The sequence below is a fragment of the Pituophis catenifer genome, unplaced genomic scaffold (assembly GCF_029215685.1).
Source record: "Pituophis catenifer annectens isolate HBS135680 unplaced genomic scaffold, rPitCat1.0.hap2 SCAF_2, whole genome shotgun sequence".
Taxonomy (NCBI): Eukaryota; Metazoa; Chordata; class Lepidosauria; order Squamata; family Colubridae; genus Pituophis; species Pituophis catenifer.
In genome coordinates, this window is record NW_027256882.1 from 154,507,126 (window position 1) to 154,527,144 (window position 20,019).

At 43.8% G+C, this 20,019-nt stretch overlaps 1 protein-coding gene across 1 annotated transcript in view; it reads left to right on the plus strand.

The window, feature by feature from the left end:
* Window positions 1–9,699, plus strand: part of LOC139312751 (thiol S-methyltransferase TMT1A-like) — a 91,948-nt gene extending 82,249 nt beyond the window's left edge. The window contains exons 2-3 of the mRNA XM_070937797.1: window positions 6,379–6,549; window positions 9,402–9,699. Of these exons, the coding sequence (XP_070793898.1) occupies window positions 6,379–6,549; window positions 9,402–9,638 (408 nt within the window). The 3' untranslated portion in view covers window positions 9,639–9,699. The remainder of the gene's footprint in view (window positions 1–6,378; window positions 6,550–9,401) is intronic.
* The last annotated feature ends 10,320 nt before the right edge of the window (window positions 9,700–20,019 follow it).

A 20,019-nucleotide genomic window follows, 5' to 3' on the forward strand; every position in this document is an offset into this window, starting at 1 on the left:
ATTTGAGAAAGGTGGAGGTTATATTTTCGAAAGTGGAGATGTTGTTGGCGATATTGTAAAAAATCAACAATTTGCCTTATTTTTCCCCAAAAGCAAAGGTCAAAAGGCACAAGGCACCTAATAAGAGGGCACAGGGGGCTAGCGCCCAGATAGAGCAGAAAGCTCCTGTGCCAGCCCTCAGGTTCTCCAAACTCAAGGATGCTGGACCTAATCCCAATGAAGCTCCTAAACCAGCTCCTAGGACATCCAAAGCCATTAAGGCTGAGCCCATTAAGATCACAACTCCTCAGCCAACCCTGAGAAAGTTTAAGGTGACCATTAATCCAGTGCCTACTGTCATTACTGCACAGACCAAGACTGGTAATGATAAGATACATAAGGTTGACAAAGTGTGCATGGGTAAACCTTTACATTTGGATTGTGCACATGTATTACACCGCAGGCTCGGCCATGCCAGCTTCCGGGTTATTAGGAAAATGCAAGATTTTTCCAATGGCCTTAAGATAAAGAATTGTAATACCTATTTGGAATGTGCCATCTGTAAGGCAGCAAAATCAAAAACTGCTGCTATACCTAAGGTCTCTTCCCGACATGCAAGGTACCCTTATCAGCGGGTACACATGGATTTGGTTGGTCCTTTTAGACCCTCCCTTGGCAAGGGGCGTTATTTTTTAACGGTAGTCGATGATTACTCTTGTGATGGCCATGTATTTATTTTAAAGGACAAAACTGACTTCAAATACCAACTTCAAATATCTTTACAACCAGATTCAAACGCAACACAAGGTGTGCATCGCTCAGGTGCAGAGCGATAGGGGAACTGAGTTTACATCCAGGACTTTTGAAAAGTGGATGAAGGAGAGAGATATCCTCCATTTTAAATCATCGCCTCAAACTCCTTCGGAGAATGGCATTGTAGAAAGGAGAAATGGCATGCTGCAGAATGTCATGAACTGCTTACTTGCAGATGCCGACATGAGCCAAGTTTTTTGGGCAGAAGCAGTCAAAATGGCTAATTATCTAGTCAACAGGACATGGAGCAGTGCCATTAACCAAACCCCATACTTCCTGGTCCACGGAAGGAAACCTAGCCTCTCACACCTGAGAATTTTTGATTCCTATGGGTCCATATTCCCAAGCACCTCAGAAGAAAGTGGGGCAAGCAATCGAGGAGGCTCAGATTTATAGGTTATACAACTGGAAGCAAGGCCTCTAGATTTGTAGACAAAAATAACCTTGTCATTGTCTCAAGATCAGCTTCCTTTGAGGAGGGGTCAAATTGGTCAAGAATTCATTCCAATGAACCCGGTTATTCCCCTATTAGAAATGACACTGAACTACCAGCACCACCTAAAGAGGATGAACCAACATACTCCAAACTACAGATCACCGAAGATCCGGATGGTGATGAATCCCTACCTGACTCTGACGATTTGGACAAACCATCCCTGGGTGACTTCACACTTCCTGCCTCACCAAAACGTCCAAATCTTCGCAGCGCCTGGGAAAGAGGCCCGCCTCATTTCGATTGGAAAGATGCATCCGGCAGCTCCAATTCTGACACCGATGCTCCGGATGACAGTGATGATGGTGAGTGGCAATTCCCCAGATGGTCAAAACGCTCCAATAAAGGGGTGCCACCCAAAAGGTTGGACATTGGCTGTGTGGCCTTGGTCAACAGCGTTACCATGGCCCCTAAAACATACACAGATGTCCTCCAGCTTCCCGAGGAAGAACAGCGCAGGTGAAGGGTGGCAATGGAGCGAGAAATGGACAGTCTCAAAAAATTGAAAGTCTTCATCCCCATGGAAGTCCCCAAACAGAGGAAGGCAATTGGCACCCGTTGGGTCTACAAGATCAAGCCAATGCCCAACAACAAACTCCTTTATAAGGCCTGGCTAGTAGCACAAGGCTACGCACAGCGCTACTTACAGGACTTTGATGAAACCTACTCCCTTACCATGAGAGCAGAAAGTGTGAGGGCTGCTTTGGTCACTGCAGCAGCACATGGGGAACACATTTTTCAATTCGATGTGCAAACTGCTTATTTACACGCACATCTAAAACAAAAAATTTACGTCAGATGTGCCCCCGGATTCCAGCAGCAGGAAGGCCACCCCTGGCTTCTGAAGAAAAGTTTGTATGGCCTCAAACAATCAGGCAGAATGTGGTACAAATGCCTGACTACAACACTCAAATCACTGGGTTTCCATCCATCTCCAGCTGATAAATGTACCTTCACAAGGGATAACAAAGGGGGGGTGGAGAAAGTCCTAGTGTATGTCGATGACCTTTTATATATAGGGCCTGACAAGGGGGGATGTAATATATTTGCCAGGACCCTACAAAAAAGGTTCACTCTAAAGTGTTTAGGATATGTGGACAAGTACCTAGGCGTACAAATCATCACTACACCAAAAAGGTTTTGCTCTCTCCCAAAAGGAGAAGATAGAGGAACTTTTGGTGAAATGTAAAATGGAAGATAGCAAGCCAACTGCTATCCCAACGCAGACTGACTATTATGGTTTGGCACACAAGGATTGCCCAGAGTTCCAAAATAATACTCTATTTAGATCAGTGGTCGGCTCATTATTATATATAAGTAATTGGAGCCGTCCAGACATTGCCCTGGCTGTGAACCTGCTATCCAGACAAGTGGAAAATCCTATCCAGTTCCACTGGTTGGCCATTAAATAGCTATTAAGGTATCTCAAGACCACAGCAGATTACGTGCTTCGCTTGGAACCTGAGAATAGAGACAAGGCCCAATTAGAATGCTTTGTGGATGTGGACTGGGCCGGAAATACCAAAACCCATAGGAGTACTTCGGGCTTCTTGGTACTGTTAAATGGGGCACCCATCGATTGGCATGTGGGGCAACAGAAATTTGTTTCGTGCTCCACCACTGAGGCCGAATTTGCATGTCTATCAGAGGCAGGGAATGATCTGATATGGTTTGATGCCTTAATCTCTAGCATCTGGACACCACCGACTTTGCCCATCCAAATTATAGAAGACAACACCAGGGCCATAGGTATTGCCAAAGCCTATGTGGACGGGAAAAGGTCCAGACATATTGATATCCGTTATCAAAATGTTAGACAACTAGTAGAGATGGGGTTTATATCTTTAACACACTGTCAAACCAAACATCAAACAGCTGACATTTTCACAAAACCTCTACCAGTGGATAGGCACAAAGATCTGTGTAGGAAGTTATGTCTCACAGGGTAAAATCTGTTGTGCATTGCATTAGTGTGTTTGCATGCCATTGGCTCGCAAGGAGGGGAACTGTCAAGTATTTGCAAGCCATTGGCACATGTGTCATATAGACACCAGTGGAGGCAGAGAGTGTCTCCACCCCATGTGGAAAGGAGGGGCTTACCCTAAGTATAAAACCCCCTCCAACCTTTTCCATCTTGCTCTCTCTCTCTCGCTCACTCTCGCTCTCTCTTTTTGCATTTGTTCCTCATGACACTTGATCTCCGATCAGGGTAGTCACACACACTGTGTGCCCCCTATCCTATAATGAATACTGAGACAGCCTTTGTACATAGTTAATATGCTTTATTATATGAATAAATACATTTAAGACATTTATTCATGCATCTGCCTCTGAACTCTTCTATGCTCCTGGGTGTTTCTACGATCCCAATTCCACATTATCCATTCCAGTATAATTTTGGTGACTACTCCTGCAGTGGCCCTCATGGTTGGATAAACTTCAACTCATCCAGTCAAGAGAGCCACTCTCACCAATAAATATTTAAGTCTCCCCACTCGAGGTAGTTCAGTAAAATCAATTTGAATGCATTGAAATGGTCTCACGCTAGATGTCATTCTCCCTTTTCTTTATGTTGTAGAACTTGTTTACTAACTCTTTATTAACTCTTTTTAACTCTTTATTAACTCTTTTACATACTATACATTTGACACATATTTGTTTAGGTACTATATACAATCCACAGCATCCATAAGCTTCTAAAAACAAATCACATCATACCTTAGTCCCCCAATGACTACCCTGATATAGACTTCCCAAAATCAATCATCCTTCTAAATCTCCTCTTAAAATTGAGCTGGATGCAAGCTAATATCACTGGTTAATACTAAATCATTTTGTTCCATAAGCTCATTCTCATATTTCAAAATCCTTGATTCTCAGCCATCAACTGACTTTTTTTTTTTTTTTGTTCAAGATCTCCATCACATGAGGTGGGGCACCAGGGCTCCTCCAAAAGTCAATTTTCTGCTTTCCCTCATTAAAACTGCCACAGCCGCCATTGCTTGAGCACCGTCTGGAAATCCTTGACAGACAGAGTCTAACAGTTAGACAAAAAGGCCACTGGCTGCCTCTTTCCTCCCCACTTCTGGGTTAAAACCCTCAAAGCTATTCTCTTAGCATAATTATCTATTCACAGCCTACAATATCCAGTCAATCCTAGAAATTTCCTCAACTCCTTCTTCCTTTCAAAATCATTTCTTTTATATATATTTAACTAAGCATTTTAAACCTCAAAGACTTCCGGGGGGGGGGGGGAGCGGAGAATCAAAACAGAACCAGGAAAAAAAAAACCAATGAAAGCCAAGACTGCAAGAGCAGCTATGGAATATCACCCCTTTACCTCGGTGACAGGAGCCTTGGGGGTGCAGTGGTTAGAATGTGGTACTGCAGGCTACTTCTGCTGACTGCAATTTAGCAGTTTAAATCCCATCAGACTCAAGGTTGACTCAGCCTCCCATCCTTCTGAGGTGGGTAAAATGAGGATCTAAATTGTTGGGGGCAATATGTGGACTCTGTAAACTGCTTGGAGAGGTCTGTAAAGCACTGTGAAGCGGTATATAAGTCTAAATACTATAGCTATTTATGCCACTTTTCTCGGGCTAGCTCAGTGCAAGTAAGCAGAGAGGAGCAAAAATGGTTGAAAGGAACAGAAAACCTCGGGGGGGGGGGACTTTCCTGCTTCTCTCGCTCTTCCAAGGCAAAAAGTCCATAACAGAGTTAGAAGCAGTGGTGGAAGCACTTGGAGCAGTGAAATGTAAAATTTGTTACTACCGGTTCTGTGGGCATGGCTTGGTGGTGGGGGTTAATATGACTGAGTGAGGGTGGCCAACTTTTTTTAAAAAAAAACTTTTAAACCATTTTTTCTACAACCTCTTCAGCGGAAGAGATTGTAAAAAAAAAATGCTTAAAAAGCTTCTGATGATCCCAGCTGACTTGCCTGATCGGCAGAGGCTTTTTCTTTTTTTTTTAAGCCTCTGAAGTTCGCAGCTGACTTGCCTGATCGGCAGAGGCTTTTTCTATTTTTTTAAGCCTCTGACGATCCCAGCTGAGCTGCGTGATCATCAGAGGCTTTTTTTCTTTTAAAAACATTTTTTCTGCCGAAGAGATGGTAGAAAAAAATCTTTTAAATTTTTTTTTAAAAAGCTTCTGATGATTGCATGGCTCAGCTGGGCATGGAGGGGGAGGGATTTTTGCTACCGATTCTCCGAACCACCCGCCGCCATCGTTACTGGATCGGACGATCCAGTCCAAACCGGGAGTATTTCACCCCTGCCTTGGAGGTATTCTAGTCCAACTTTCCTGCTTAGGCAGGAACCCCCACACCCAGAGGTAGGTGGCACGTGAATTAAAAACCAGTTCACCTGGGACCAAAAATGTGAGCTTGCGACTTCTACACATACTCACGGCTTGTCACCTTCTGTCTTTTAAATTTATTTAATTATTAATTTTCTCTAAGCTCTATAAATAACAAGCTGCATTTTAAATTAAATTCAAATGTTGCAAATTACAACACCCACTGGATCTTTTTTTTTTCAACAAGTGACTGAAAGTCCCAAAGATGCTTTTTCAGGAGGCAACTGGACTTTCTTGTTCTTTCTTGCTGTTGCTGTTCCTTTAAGGAAAATGTGGAACAGATCCCAACTGGGAACTGGATGTGGACAGTTTGCTTACGAAACATCATTAAAGGAACAGGGTGTAGCAGGGAGTATTTAAAGCAAATCATTTAGAGGGGGGTTCAAACAAGAAGGGTTTCTCTTGTTAGTCCGGCAACGATGCTGGTTCTCATCTCCCAACAATGCATGAAAATCCTCACCCTGCCCATCTATGTGCTTGCCTATTTTGGCTTATGGGATCCTATTGGTAAAAGACTTTTCCCAGTTTTGATGAGCCAGTACAGCAAAATCTATAATAAAAAACTGCACAAGGAAAAGGAAACGCTGTTCAAGAACATGCAGGACTTTGCCGACTCCTCGGGAAAGCTCCACCTGCTAGAGATTGGCGTGGGCCCTGGCAGCAACTTTCAGTTTTATCCCCCCAACTCTCGTGTGACCTGCCTGGACTACAATCCCAACTTTCGAAATTTTCTCCTGCAGAGCATGGCTCAGAACACACACCTCCAGTTCGAGAATTTTGTGGTCACCCCTGCCGAGAACATGTCTTCGGTGTTGGACAACTCTATGGATGTGGTGGTTGGCACGCTGGTGTTTTGCTCTGTGAACAGCCCCCAGGCTGCCTTGAAGGAGATTCTGCGAGTGCTCAGACCAGTAAGTCAAAGGGCAAACAGGGAAAATCAAGTCTGGTCTGTCCAGACCACCAAATAATGGGCACAAGGCAGGTGTGCATGCTTTGAAAACAATGGGGACTATGCAGGGGCGCATGGGAGCAAGGGCTTTAGATCTCATGAAAACAGCACCTCTCTGCTGCTCTTTTTTTATTTTTTTGTAATTTTTTGTAATTTTTTTCCAAACATAAACATAAAATATAACTTTCAAGAACCGAGTTTCAATCCGGTCATAGACGGTTAACTTGCTTACATTCTTTTAACACGCTTTATTCCACTTTTCCATTACATCTTTTAAAAGTTTAAAACAGAAAAAAAAAACAAATTTAAACATAAAATTCTAACACTTTCATCTAAACAAATCTAATATATCAATACAGTTTTAGCTTCAAATTAAATTTTAAGTCATTATCTCTGTATCTATAGCATCAATATCCAGCATTTTATGTTTGGCTGATTTACAGCATAGTCTCCTCCAACTCTCCTGCCATTGTTTAGCTGATTTCCAGCATTTTAATTATTTTCCCACTTACTTCCTCCGAGTCTCTAACTCTTATCTAATTAGTATCCTTCACCTCATTATTTTAGTTTTCCCTTACATCATAATTATCTATTTGGTCTCTATGTCTCAGCATATTCATCAAAATTAATTCTCATTATATTTCATAGTAATCATCATTTCCAATATTTGTTGAATTAAATCACAATTTATCTCTACCATCTGTATATTTCATAGTTTCATTCAATAATATGTTAATCAAGCATAGTCACCAGTCTAACTTTGTTTGCAGAATATAGTTGAAGCATATTATAACAAATAATAAGTTTTCTTAAAGTTATCTCACATTAGTATACACTTCTCATTGTAATTTTTAACCACTTAGTATATAAATCCCTATTTTAATTGCCATTTATTATTTTCTTTCTTTATTATTCCAAAAACCTTCCTGTTTTAATCCCCCCCCCCCCAAAAAAAACCTTTTATTCCTTTAGGCTTTTAAGCATTACATTACAATTTAATTATATTTAGTTTAAATCTATTTTGTTTCTCTTTTTTCTTGTCTGTCCACATGTTCCACTTCAAAGTTCATCTATTCAAATTAAAAGTTCTATATATCACTTTAATGCTCTTATAATGTCTGCTCCAAGTGTGATGTATCCACTTCCTGTCTTGTGTTCGTGCGCCACACCTTCTTTTTGCTAAGTCTGTAAATTTCCATTATAGAAAAGATCCAAGATCTTTCTTCTTTCTTCTTAAAATCACCCAGAACAGGATAAAAATTTCCAAAATACATTAGTCTAATGTTAATTCCAAAGTAATCATAATAATCCAAAGTAGAAAGCCATTTAGGAACTTTCTTTTCCAAGCAGAAAGTAAAATCTCTTCAATCCACTCTCCTGCTTAGTCACCCCAGACTTCATGGCAATTTTGTAGCCTTCCGTCTGTCAATTTTCATTAACTTTGTTAACTTTCACAGGTTTAGATTCCAAAAAAAACATCTTCAATCCACTCCAAAGAAAACAATAAAAAAGAGTCCAATTTTCCAAATTATTAAAAACAAATTCTTCTAAGCCAAATTAATTAATGCAAAGTTTGTCTTGGGTCTCCATTTCCCCCCCCCTTTCTTTTAAATCTTCAAGACCCATGGATCTGTAGCCGCTGTTTAAGGTTGGGGTCTTATTTTAAAAAATACTCCAAGTATTCCCGTTGTTTGCCTGGGTTGGTGTCACTCACACGGCTTTGAAACACTTGTTCTTTCTTCTTTCTCCTGCACGATCTTGTGTCCCAGTCTGCCGCAGCTTTGTGTCATCCACCATGGCTGCCTACCCCCACCGCCAACTTGAGTATTCCCTCTGGCCTCCGAGGAACTTGCCTGTTCCTCTTGGCCCTCCGAAGTGCTCCTCTTCACCCCCCATCCCTACAAGATGGGGGTCGGTCCAAAGACCACTCGGATAGCGGTTTGTCAGTCGGGGTTTCCGCAGGCTCATTAGAGCCTGCTAATTCCCCGATTAGGGCGCTGCAGCTCCAGACCGGAAGTCTCTCTCTGCTGCTCTTTATGCTGCTGATTTTTGGGCTGAACCTAAACTGGATTCCTGCTTAAAGCAACCGCACCTTTCCTGCCTGCCTTGTGTTTCTGAATCATTTTCAGACTCTGTACAACAACTTCAAGGAATATATGCATAACTTTAATGTTAGTAAATGGCAGCAAGCTTCTGGCCTGAGATAGGGGCCTGGTTGGTACTTCAGTGAGACATCTCCAGAAAATATTAGGTTGAAGCTAGATTGAAAAGTTAAAACAACATCTCTGTGAAATGACAAACCGCTTTTGAATGGTTTCCAAAAATGCTTTCCCCGTGTGGAAGTTCTGCATCAAATCACCAGGGATCAAGTTTGATTTGGAGGAAACCTGAGTAGGAACCAGAGTAGATCAAGCTGACACTGTAGCTGGGGGGCAAGGACAGTTGGTTACATGAGGAAAACATGAGGGGGTGGAAGCATTATGCTGTTACAGCAAAGGCTGGGCCAATATGGTTATGTCTGGTGTTGCACAACACTACTTTGGGAGGTTGTTTGGCTAATCCCTGATCCTGCAGAAGCCTCTTTATCTTAAGTAAATAGACTAAAGACTGCTCTTCACCTTTAAATAAAAGTTTTAAATGCTGCCTCAAATCTGCCATTTCCCTGCAGAAGTTAAAAACTGTTCTTCTAGTCACTAAGAGTTCATATCCCCAGAAAGTTATATAACAACAGTCTTGATTACAGTGTGAATTTTTATGTAATTTCAAAGCGTTCTGCTTTCTATGATCTTTTTAATATTATTTTATTTTTTCCAGGGGGGTGCATTCTATTTCATTGAACATGTAGCAGCTGGCAGATCAACCTGGACCTACTTCTGGCAACAAGTCTGTGAGCCTACTTGGAGACATGTGGCAGATGGGTGCTCCTTGTTAAAAGAGACCTGGAAAGATTTGGAGAACGCAGGGTTTTCTAAACTGAATTTGCAACACATCATAGCCGTGTTGTCCCCAAGTGTAATTGGTCCCCATATTTATGGATACGCTGTGAAGTAATTTAAGGGAAAGTGTCAGCCTCCGCTTTTACTGCTTTAGCTGCCATAGAAACCAGGGAGGGGGAGAGCTAGGGGGCCTGGGGGGGAAGCGTGCTGGAGAAACAAAACTGGATCCTTGAAGTTGCTATCGGGTCAACCGTCGTGGCATTCCTGATTGATGACGCTGCCAGACGTGCTTCCACCTGACCCTGGGAGACCTTTGAATTGGATGATTTACGATGGACAGTGGGAGGGGATGCTTTCTATATGCATTTTTTGCGCCTATTGCTTTAATTTCAGCTTTCCTTTGGTTGTGTTCACTTCATCTTCTAGTAAAAGTACCTTTCTCTATAAATTATGTAGTTTGGGTCATTCTTTCCTGGACTTTGAAGGAAGTACACCTGACATTAAGCTGAAATTCATCTCCAGCCATCCCGGATAAACACTGAGGGGGCTGATAACAAATTTTGTCAGACCAGGGGGGTGAAGAAGACCAGATGAGAGCATCTGGTTCTACGATAATGTCATTTCAAGCAGAGAAAGAGGCTGCAAAATGGATGGAAAAACTTTGGCTGAGAGAGGAGCCTGAAGAAGCTAGATGGTTGAGAGGAGTAGGAAGGCTGCCGGACCTGGGGAGGACCCCCCAGGGAGTAGCCAGCTCCAGACCCCGTAAGAGAGAGGCAGTGTGGCTGCAAGAGCAAAAGGAAAACCTCATGATGGCGCAAGCATTGCAACTCCTCCGTGATATCGAAGAAAGCCGGAAAAGCCGTGAGTCTTATGAGTTCTCTGTGGAGAAGGGAGGAGACTGCCCCAGGGGGGATCCAGAAGAGACAGCCTGTGGGGATAAAGAACACGAAGCCAAGGAAGGAACATCTCAGGCTTCTGGAACTCAAGTGGGGGATGCAGCAGCCTAGGGACCCCCAGCCTTGCAGGCCCCACCCCGCAGGCATAAAAAACCAAAAATTCCCCCCCAACCGGAAAATATGATGAGAATCCGAAGACATTGGGGCTTTTCTTGACCCAAGTGTGAAACCACATCCAGGACTGGGGGGAGGACTACTTATTAGATGTGCCTCGAGTGAGATGCATCACGAACGTCCTAGAGGGAGTAGCCGCTGAATGGATGGTGGTCCTCCACAATAATAACTCCCCCTTGCTGAGGAACTACCACCAGTTCAGGGGGCTCTTAGGAGGCGGTTTGAAGACCGCCTAGCTGAACAGAAGTCGAGACTCAGAATGAAGGGCATCCAGCAGGGCTGGAGATCAGTGGCAGAATACACCTAAGAATTTCGCGAGCTGGCACCCTACATGACAGGGTGGTCAGAAGCGGCTCTACTGGAAAGTTTCAAAGATGGGCTGAATGAAGAAATATACAAGGACTGTAGAGGACGGGGGGTCCCCGAAGACTTGCAGAGTTGGTACGTAGTAGCTGAGGATGTGGAGATCGAGCTGGCCCGAAGCCGATTCTGAGCAGGCCATGCAGGAGATCCGTCATCCTCCTTCTACCGCAAAGGAGTGCCAAGGGCGGCCGCGGGGAGAGCAGAATTCAAACCCAAATCGAAGTCCTTCACCTGCTACAAATGTGGAAAGGAAGGCCATCGGGCTGCAGAATGTTTCTCCAAGCCAGTGCCAAAATCCACTGGCTCGGGGCCCAAGAAGGCTGAAAAAGCACCCGCAAAAGGCCGCGACACCGCCCTGAAAGGAGAAGTCGTTGAGTTCGCTCCCCAAAACCAGGGTAAGTTAGGAACTCGGACCACCGCAGACGACAGCGGGACGGACTCCGACTCTGACTCAGATGATCTGGTGAGTCACACAGAGGACCCCCATGCTCGTCCCCATAGAAATAAGGGTGCCATCCACAGGGAAACACGCGCAGATGTTAGCCCAGTTAGACTCTGGGTGCACCAAGTGCATAGTCAGCCCAAAAGTGGTGGAGAAACTGAGCCTGAGGCTAAAAACGTTAAAAAGGCCCATTGTGTTCTGTCAGTTGGATGGATCGATTGCAGGAGCGGGCCCGGCCAGCTTTGTGCCCGAACCTATTGAAATGCAATTGGGAAATCATGTAGAGAGCCTTAGATTTATTGTGGCCCCTGGCATGGAACGACCCCTAATACTTGGACTGCCCTGGCTCCGTAGATGGAACCCACGGGTTAACTGGAGAACGGAGGTCCTGCGTATTCGTACTGGAAAACCGAGACTAGAAAGGGAAGAAACCCCCCTTGAGGAAGGTATAGAGCCCGAAAGAATGGAAATGGCAGTAGGCCACATTGAAGGAGAGGAGAAGATTCCAAAAGAGTATTGGGATCTCCGTGAAGTTTTTAGTGAAAGGGCCTCGGATGTGCTGTCTCCCCACAGAGCTACGGACTGTACCATTGAAATACTCCCTGGGGTGAAGCTCCCTAAGCCAAAAATCTACCCCATGACCCCTCGTGAACTAGGGGAATTGCGAAACTTCATTGATAAAAATCTAGAACGGGGTTTTATTCAACCAGCCAGACCAAGGGTGGCAGCATCGGTATTATTCCGAGAAAAGAAGGACAGCTCCTTCCGCTTGGTAGTTGATTATAGAAAGCTTAACGCTATTTGCGTGGAAAACGTTTACCCCCTACCACTCATGAAGGACATGCTGTTTCACTTAGGGAAGAGAAAAGTCTTCACCAAACTTGACTTATGGGAGGCATACTACCGAATGAGAATTAAAGAGGGGGATGAATGGAAGACAGAATTTAATTGCCCACTTGGATGTTTCCAGTTTAGAGTGCTCCCGTTTGGACTTCAGGGAGCCCCTGCTGTGTTCATGCAATTGATTAACGAAGTACTGCATGAGCACCTGTATAAGGGGGTCCTGGTCTACTTGGATGACATTCTTATCTACTCTGAGAACATGGACGACCATGTGAAGTTGGTGCGAACGGTCCTGAAAAAACTCAGGGCTGCTGAACTATATGCCAAACTTTCTAAGTGCGAGTTCCACCAAAGCAGAATTGACTACCTTGGATATCGCATATCGCATGAGGGGATAGAGATGGACCCTGGAAAGGTTCGGGCCATACTGTATGGGCCGCCCCACACACCCGCAAACAACTACAGAGTCTCCTGGGATTTGCGAACTTCTATAGACAGTTTATCCCCTCGTTTGCAAAAATTGTGCTGCCAATAACCAATCTTCTGAGAACTAAAGGTGAGGTAAAACCAAGGCCCTCACGACCTCTTGAATGGACTATGGACTGTCAAGCGGCATTTGAAAAGTTGAAACGATAGTTTGCTGCTGAACCAGTTCTCAAACATCCGGACATGGAAGAACCTTTCGTAGTATAGGCTGACGCGAGCGACGTGGCCGTGGGAGCAGTACTTTTGCAAAAGAACGGAAAAGGGGAATTACAATCCTGTGCTTACACGTCCCGTAAATTGTCAGAAACTGAGAGGAGATGGGCCATATGGGAAAAGGAAGCTTTTGCAGTGCGATGGGCATTGTTAACGTGGAGACAATTGGAGCAGGAGCAAAGCACCCTTTTGAAGTTTGGACTGACCATAAAAACCTGGAGGCGTTGAAAACACCGTGTAAGCTGTCACCAAAGCAAGCTCGTTGAGCCCAACACTTCAACCGTTTTAATTTCACTCTACATTACCCTCCTGGTGGAAAGAACTTCATGGTGGATGCACTTTCCAGATTGCCTCAATACAACAGCACCAAGGAGGAAGTGGTTCATCCTATCATCCCTTCGACACAACTAGCAGCGCCAATGACTACCAGAGCACAGGAGAAGGCTGATCCAGCCCTCTCGGGCGAGTTACTTCAGAAATTGCAAGAAGTCTTGAGAACTGACGAATGATTTAAAACCCACTCAAATGAATGTACACTCCATGATGATCTAGCTTGGATTGGGGTGAAATTGTATGTTTCTGCCAGTTTAAGAGTAACAGTGTTGCAATACGCTCATGACGCCAAGGCGGCAGGGCACTTTGGATTTGTTAAAACTCTACATCTCGTTAAAAGACAATTTTGGTGGCCTGCACTCAAAAAGGACATAGAGGCATATGTAGCTAGTTGTCTGGTATGTGCCTCGGTTAAGAGACCTCTGGGGAAGCCGCCCGGTTTACTTCAGAGTGTGGCAAGGCTGAATGCCCCTTGGAAAGAAATATCCATGGATTTTATTGTTGACCTACCAGAAAGTGAAGGGTGCACCATCATTTGGGCAGTAACGGATTTGTTTTCCAAACAAGTGCATTTCATCCCCTGTTCTAAAATCCCTTCAGCTAAAACCCTTGCAAAATTATTTATTCGTCATGTTTACTGATTGCATGGGGCTCCAAAACGTATAATTTCGGACAGGGGTGTACAATTTACTTCCAACTTTTGGAAGGAGTTTTTAATTAATCAATTAATTATATTTACCAATAATAATAAACCAAATAATTTTCCCCTTATGTTACTCATTTTCACATCTTAAACTCTCCCAATAACCCATAGTTTTGCCCATATAATCCTCCAAATCACAACTTAATCATTTCTACTTTCATCACAATATATAATTAAAAATATTTCAATCATTACAATTTCCCTAATTTAATTTAACAATGTTCTAACTGTTATCCAAGCTACAAGTTAATCCTCTTTACTTTCACCACCATATACCATTAAAGGTATTTCAATTGTTACAGTTTATACTTATTCAAATTTCTAAAAAAATTAAAAGAATAAAAACTTATCATTATCCAGATTTCAAAAATACAAAGACAAATATTCCAATTATTATTCATTTCATTTTTGACATCATAATTTCCCATTTATTTCTTACTATTATTCATACTTCAAATCTAAATATGTATAACATTTTTCTCTTTCATTTCTTTTTCTTTTTCTCCCCATTTTTATTTTTGCTTTTTTCTTTCTCCTTTTTTCTTTTGTGTTTAAAATCTTGAACTCTCCTCTTTTCCCCTAAATTTCCCGTTATTTGCACCTACCTTTTTGGTGAGAAAAAAGAAGAAGAAGAAATCTCCCGCTGCCTAATTTAGCCTCGTTACAGCAAACAGCAAACAGCCTGCTTTACTCTCAGTTTCGTTTTCAGCATAGCTTGATTAGCACAAGGGGGGAAAAAATCTGCTCCAGCACTCTTTGCAGCAGGCTGCAGAGCCCTACGCAAAACAGCTGAGAGCAAATCAGCTGAGAATCAGGAGGCCAATCTAATCAACTTGTGCTAATTACCCTATGCCGAAGCTGAAAGGAGCTGTTTTTTCTTGCTGTTTGCTTGCAAGGAGGTAACTGCTGCGAGGCACAGGCCAAAGGGTGGGGGCCAGTGGGTGGGCAGGGCTACATTCAATTTATAAGATGCACCTAAATTTTCACCCCCTTTTAGGGTGAAAAAGGTGCGTCTTATACTCCAAAAAGTACGGTAATTAGAATTAGAGGAGTTAACAGTGACAATGTATACGCTGCAACAAGAAAAGTGTTTAGAAGTAAAAGAGGAAGGATGGACATAAAACAGAAGGTTTTAAAAAATGTACAGAATATTACAAGAAAAAGGGGATCTGAAGTTCCAATGGTTGGCCATGCATTGCAGTCACATGACCACAATTCAGGCGCTTGACAACACAGCTGCATTTCCTCCTTGTTCTTGGGTGTCCCATCTTCTAGGATTAAGCCTTTCTGGCAGATGAAAGGATAAGCCTTTGGAACTCTTAGCCATGCTAGTTATGTGAGTTGTTATAAGACTATTGGTCTTACCATTAGAAAACTGAAATATTATTTTAATACAGGAGCACTATCCAGGGAATCCTTGATTTATGAGTGGTCACTTAGCAACCATTCAAAGTTACCATGGATCCACCTGGGGGCTACTTATGACCTACTATAGATTAGAAATTATGACAGTCCCATCCCATCTGTGGTCAAAAGACTGAACTTTGGCTGCTCGTCTCAGCAACCAGACCAAATCTGTGGCTGTGGGTGGTGTCCTGAGGTCATGTGACCTCATGTTACAACAGTTTTAACAAAAGCCAGCATTTACTTCAGGTTTTCAGATGAAGTATTAGTTTGTTTAATGACCACAGCGATTGCTTAATAACCAAAAAGAAATATAGGTACAACCAAAAAAAGTTGTAAAACCATTTATAAGTGTAAGGACTTATGGTCTGGAAGCATAGGCGCCATTATGGTCGTAAGTTGCATGCTATATAAATGAATGAATAAATCTATTGGATTGTTGCTTTCTGAAATTCTTGTGTTGCTGGCTAATTTGCAAGATGGATACCAAAGTAGAATTATGTTAAAGCAGATGCCATGGCTAGAACAAACAGCATCAGGTGTATTTAAATTGCCCCCATTAACTTACAGCACCAGGGGCCCTTCCTTAATTGCCAGAGTGAACCCAAGTGCCAGCCTCTGGAATTTGGAATTCAACTCATAAAGGGGTTGCTCTTGTTGGGAGCTTTTAAAACCCTGCAGTCTTTCTCTTCCCTGAGCCATTTAGTTTAGGCATCAATAAGGGAAGGTTACGCATTAATGACGATTAAGTATCAGGTGCTTTTGGGCATCTGCTACAACAAAAGAGGGAAATAATTATTTGGGATTTGAATAAAAACCTTGTTAGTTACCTCATAACCTGCAAGAGTCAGGGCCGGATTTTCCTATAGGCTAACTAGGCTTCAGCCTAGGGCCTCAAGATCAAGAGGGGCCTACACAGTGGTGGGATTCTGGGGGTTCTAGGGGGTTCGGCCAAACCCTTTGTTAAATTGCTGGCTCGCCCGGCCCTCGTCTCCCACCCGCACGGCGCCAGCCTACCGTAGCCAGGGGTAGGCAATTGTGGCTCTTTTATAACCTGTGGACTTCAACTTCCAGAATTCCTGAGACAGCTTGGCTGTCTCAGGAATTCTGGGAGTTGAAGGCCACAGGTTGTAAAAGAGCCACAATTGCCCACCCCTTTCCTAGCCTGAGTTCCGCTGCCTGGGATCCACGTGGGCTGCCACGTGGTTCCCCACCGGCTCCAGACGCAAGAGAGCAGGATGGAGAAAGCAGCTTCCACCCCTTCACTCACCCTCACTCTCTGCTCTGTTGGATCGCCGGCCGTTCGCTTACCCCGCCCACTCCCAATCTATTGCTGCCTCCGATGGCTAGAGGAAAAAAAAAGTTCAAATTCTTGCTGCGGGGCTTCAAAGGGCAGCCCTATAGCCAGTGGTGCAGCCGAACCCTTTGTTAAATTGCTGGCTTGCCCCGCCCCTCCACACCACTATTTATTGCCAATAAATAGTGGTGGGCGAGGGGCGGGGGAGCCAGCAATTTAACAAAGGGTTCAGTGTTTTTGTAATTTTATTGGCCCACGGAGCTTCAGTATAGGATAATTGGCCTCCCGGCTCTCAGCTGATTTGTCTCGGCTGTTTTGCTCAGGGCTTTTCTGCTTCCTTGCAAAGGGTGCTGATTTTTTTTCCCCTAGCTATGCTGAGAAAAGAAACTGAAAATGCTTTGCTGTTGCTGCAAGGTTGGAAAATTAGGCAGGCAGAATTCTTTTCTTTTTCCTCACCAAAAAAGGTAGGTGCAAACAATGGGAAATTTAGGGCAAAAGAGGAGATTTTAAAACACAAAAGAAAAAAAGCTCTATTTAACTAGGGAATTGTAATAATTGAGATACTATTAATTGTATATTTCTGAAAGTCAGTTATTTTATTGACTCTCCAGACCGTTTTAAATATACTATGGGTAACAACAAAGCATACATATCTTGAAATGAGATATTGGGGTTTTTTTAAAAAATCTAAAACTGATACATTTTAGACATTACAATTTAAATCTAAAATCGAAACAGTGTCCAAGGGAGGTAAGGTGAGCAAACCCCGACGATTGAAAGAAAGAGAGAGAGAGAAGAGAAGAGGAAAGGAAAGGAAAGGAAAGAACGTGCTGAAACCGCGAAGCGCTCGCGCCACGTGAAACTCGGCCCTCGAGCCGCGCTGCACCCGAGACGGACAACCGCAAAAGAAGCCATCCAGAAGGCCGGCCACCATTTGCTTCCTGGATCGAAGATCAGGTTCATTAGGTTTTTCATCAGGTTCGCCTGATTTGCCAGTTGCGTCCCTTTCTGGATCGGGACTCGTTACGCACAGTCACTCATGCCCTTGTCACCTCCCGCCTGGACTATTGCAACGCTCTCTACATGGGGCTCCCCTTGAGGAGCACCTGGAGGCTCTAACTGGCGCAGAGTGCGGCCGTGCAGGTGGTAATGGGAGCGACATGGTGTTCCCATGTAACACCCCTCCTGCGCGAGCTGCACTGGCTCCCGGTGGTCTTCCGGGTATGCTTCAAGGTTCTGGTTACCACCTTTAAAGCGCTCCATGGCTTAGGACCCGGGGACTTGCGGGACCGCCTACTACCACCAATAGCCTCCCACCGGCCGGTACGCTCCCATAGAGGGGGGCTTCTCCGGGTGCCGCCAGCCAAACAATGCCGACTGGAGGCCCCCAGGGGGAGAGCCTTCTCTGTGGGGGCACCTACTATCTGGAACGAGCTCCCCCCAGAGATACGGAGGATCCCGGATCTGTGCACCTTCCGCCGCGCCTTAAAGACCTTACTATTTCACCAGGCCGGCCTGGCCTAATTTTCCCCCTCTTTTATAAAAGATTTTTAAAATTTTAAATATCTTTTAGTATTTTATATATTCAATTTTAAATTGGTTTTAAAAGTTTGGGGTTTTAAATTTGTCGGGGCCAAAATTATTTAATTTAATTTAATTTTATTTTTTAAATTTTGTATTGTATGTGTTTTTATTGTTTGGCTGTGCACCGCCCTGAGTCCTTCGGGAGTAGGGCGGTATAGAAATCTAATAAAATAAATAAATAAATAAATAAATAAATAAATAAATAAATAAATAAATAAATGGTGAATGGAATCAGGGGTGTCAAATTCAAGGTCCGCAGGCCAGATCCAGCCCATGGGGTGCTTAGATCTGACCCGCAGGGCCGCCCTGGAAACAGCAAAAGAAGGCCAGGTGTTATGTTTTCAATAAGTCTCCCAAGGGAGGCAGCAAATGGTCCACTTGCTCTCTTTGAACACTTCTAATATGTGGCTAGAAAAGAAAAATTCGTCTGAGCTACTTCTCCCACGTGGAGATCATCTCTGTCAACAAACAAATGTATGCTGTGTTGCTGCAGTGCCTATTTTGTCATCAATACTTCAATTGTGTTATACCTTATGCCACCAGGCTTGAAATTTTGGGTTTGGACAAGCTAGAACTACGCCACCTACAGTCCAACCTAACCGTAGTACACAAAATTATCCGCTACAACATACTACCTGTCAATGACTACTTCGGCTTCAACCACAATAATACACGAGCACACAATAGATACAAACTCAATGTAAACCACTCCAAACTCGATTGCAGAAAATGCGACTTCAGCAAGAGTGGTCAATGCCTAGAATGCACTACCTGACTCTGTTTGATTCTGTCCCTACTGTGGAGAAGTAACCTATTTAGTTCTTCTTGAAACTCCATGTCCTTCGTTCTATTGATTACTACTTTCTTTGCTTGGTCAAAGCCTAGGGACATTAAGAATACCGGTCAGAGCCCATAAGAGCCCAGCTTGTGGTCTATCGTCTGTTTCCAGAGGGAAGGAAAGTTATCAGTCAACACTAGCGGGGACAGTCCAGGGGTGAAATGCTCCAGGTTCGGACCCAATCACCTGATCCGGTAGAGATGGCGGCGGTGGTTCGGAGAACCAGTAGCAAAAATCCCTGCCCCCCCCCCACCATGCCCACCTGAGCCGCACAATCATAAGAGGTTTTTTTTTTACTTTTAAAAGCATTTTTTCTACAACCTCTTCGGCCGAAAAAATGCTTTTAAAAGTAAAAAAAAGCCCCTGATGATCACGTGGCTCAACCCTTTTTTTCTTTTAAATGCCTCTGACGATCCAAGCTGAGTTGCCTGATTGGCAGAGGCTTTTTCTTTTTTTTTTAAGCCTCTGAAGTTCGCAGCTGACTTGCCTGATCAGCAGAGGCTTTTTCTATTTTTTTAAGCCTCTGACGATCCCAGCTTAGCCACGTGATCATCAGAGGCTTTTTTTCTTTTAATAACATTTTTTCTGCCGAAGAGGTTGTAGAAAAAATGCTTTTAAAAATTAAATAAAAGCTTCTGATGATTGGGTGGCTCAGCTGGGCATTGGGGGGGGGAGGGATTTTTGCTATCGGTTCTCCGAACCACCCGCTGCCATCGCTACCTAGTTGGGCGATCCGGTTCGAATCGGGATTTTACCCCTGCCTTGGAGGTCTTCTAGTCCAACCCCCTGCTTAGGCAGGAAACCCCACACCCAGAGGTGGGTGGCACATGAATTAAAAAGCAGTTCACCCGGGACCCAAAATGTGAGCTTGCGCCTTCTACACATGCTCACGGCTTGTCACCTTCTGTCTTCTAAATTTA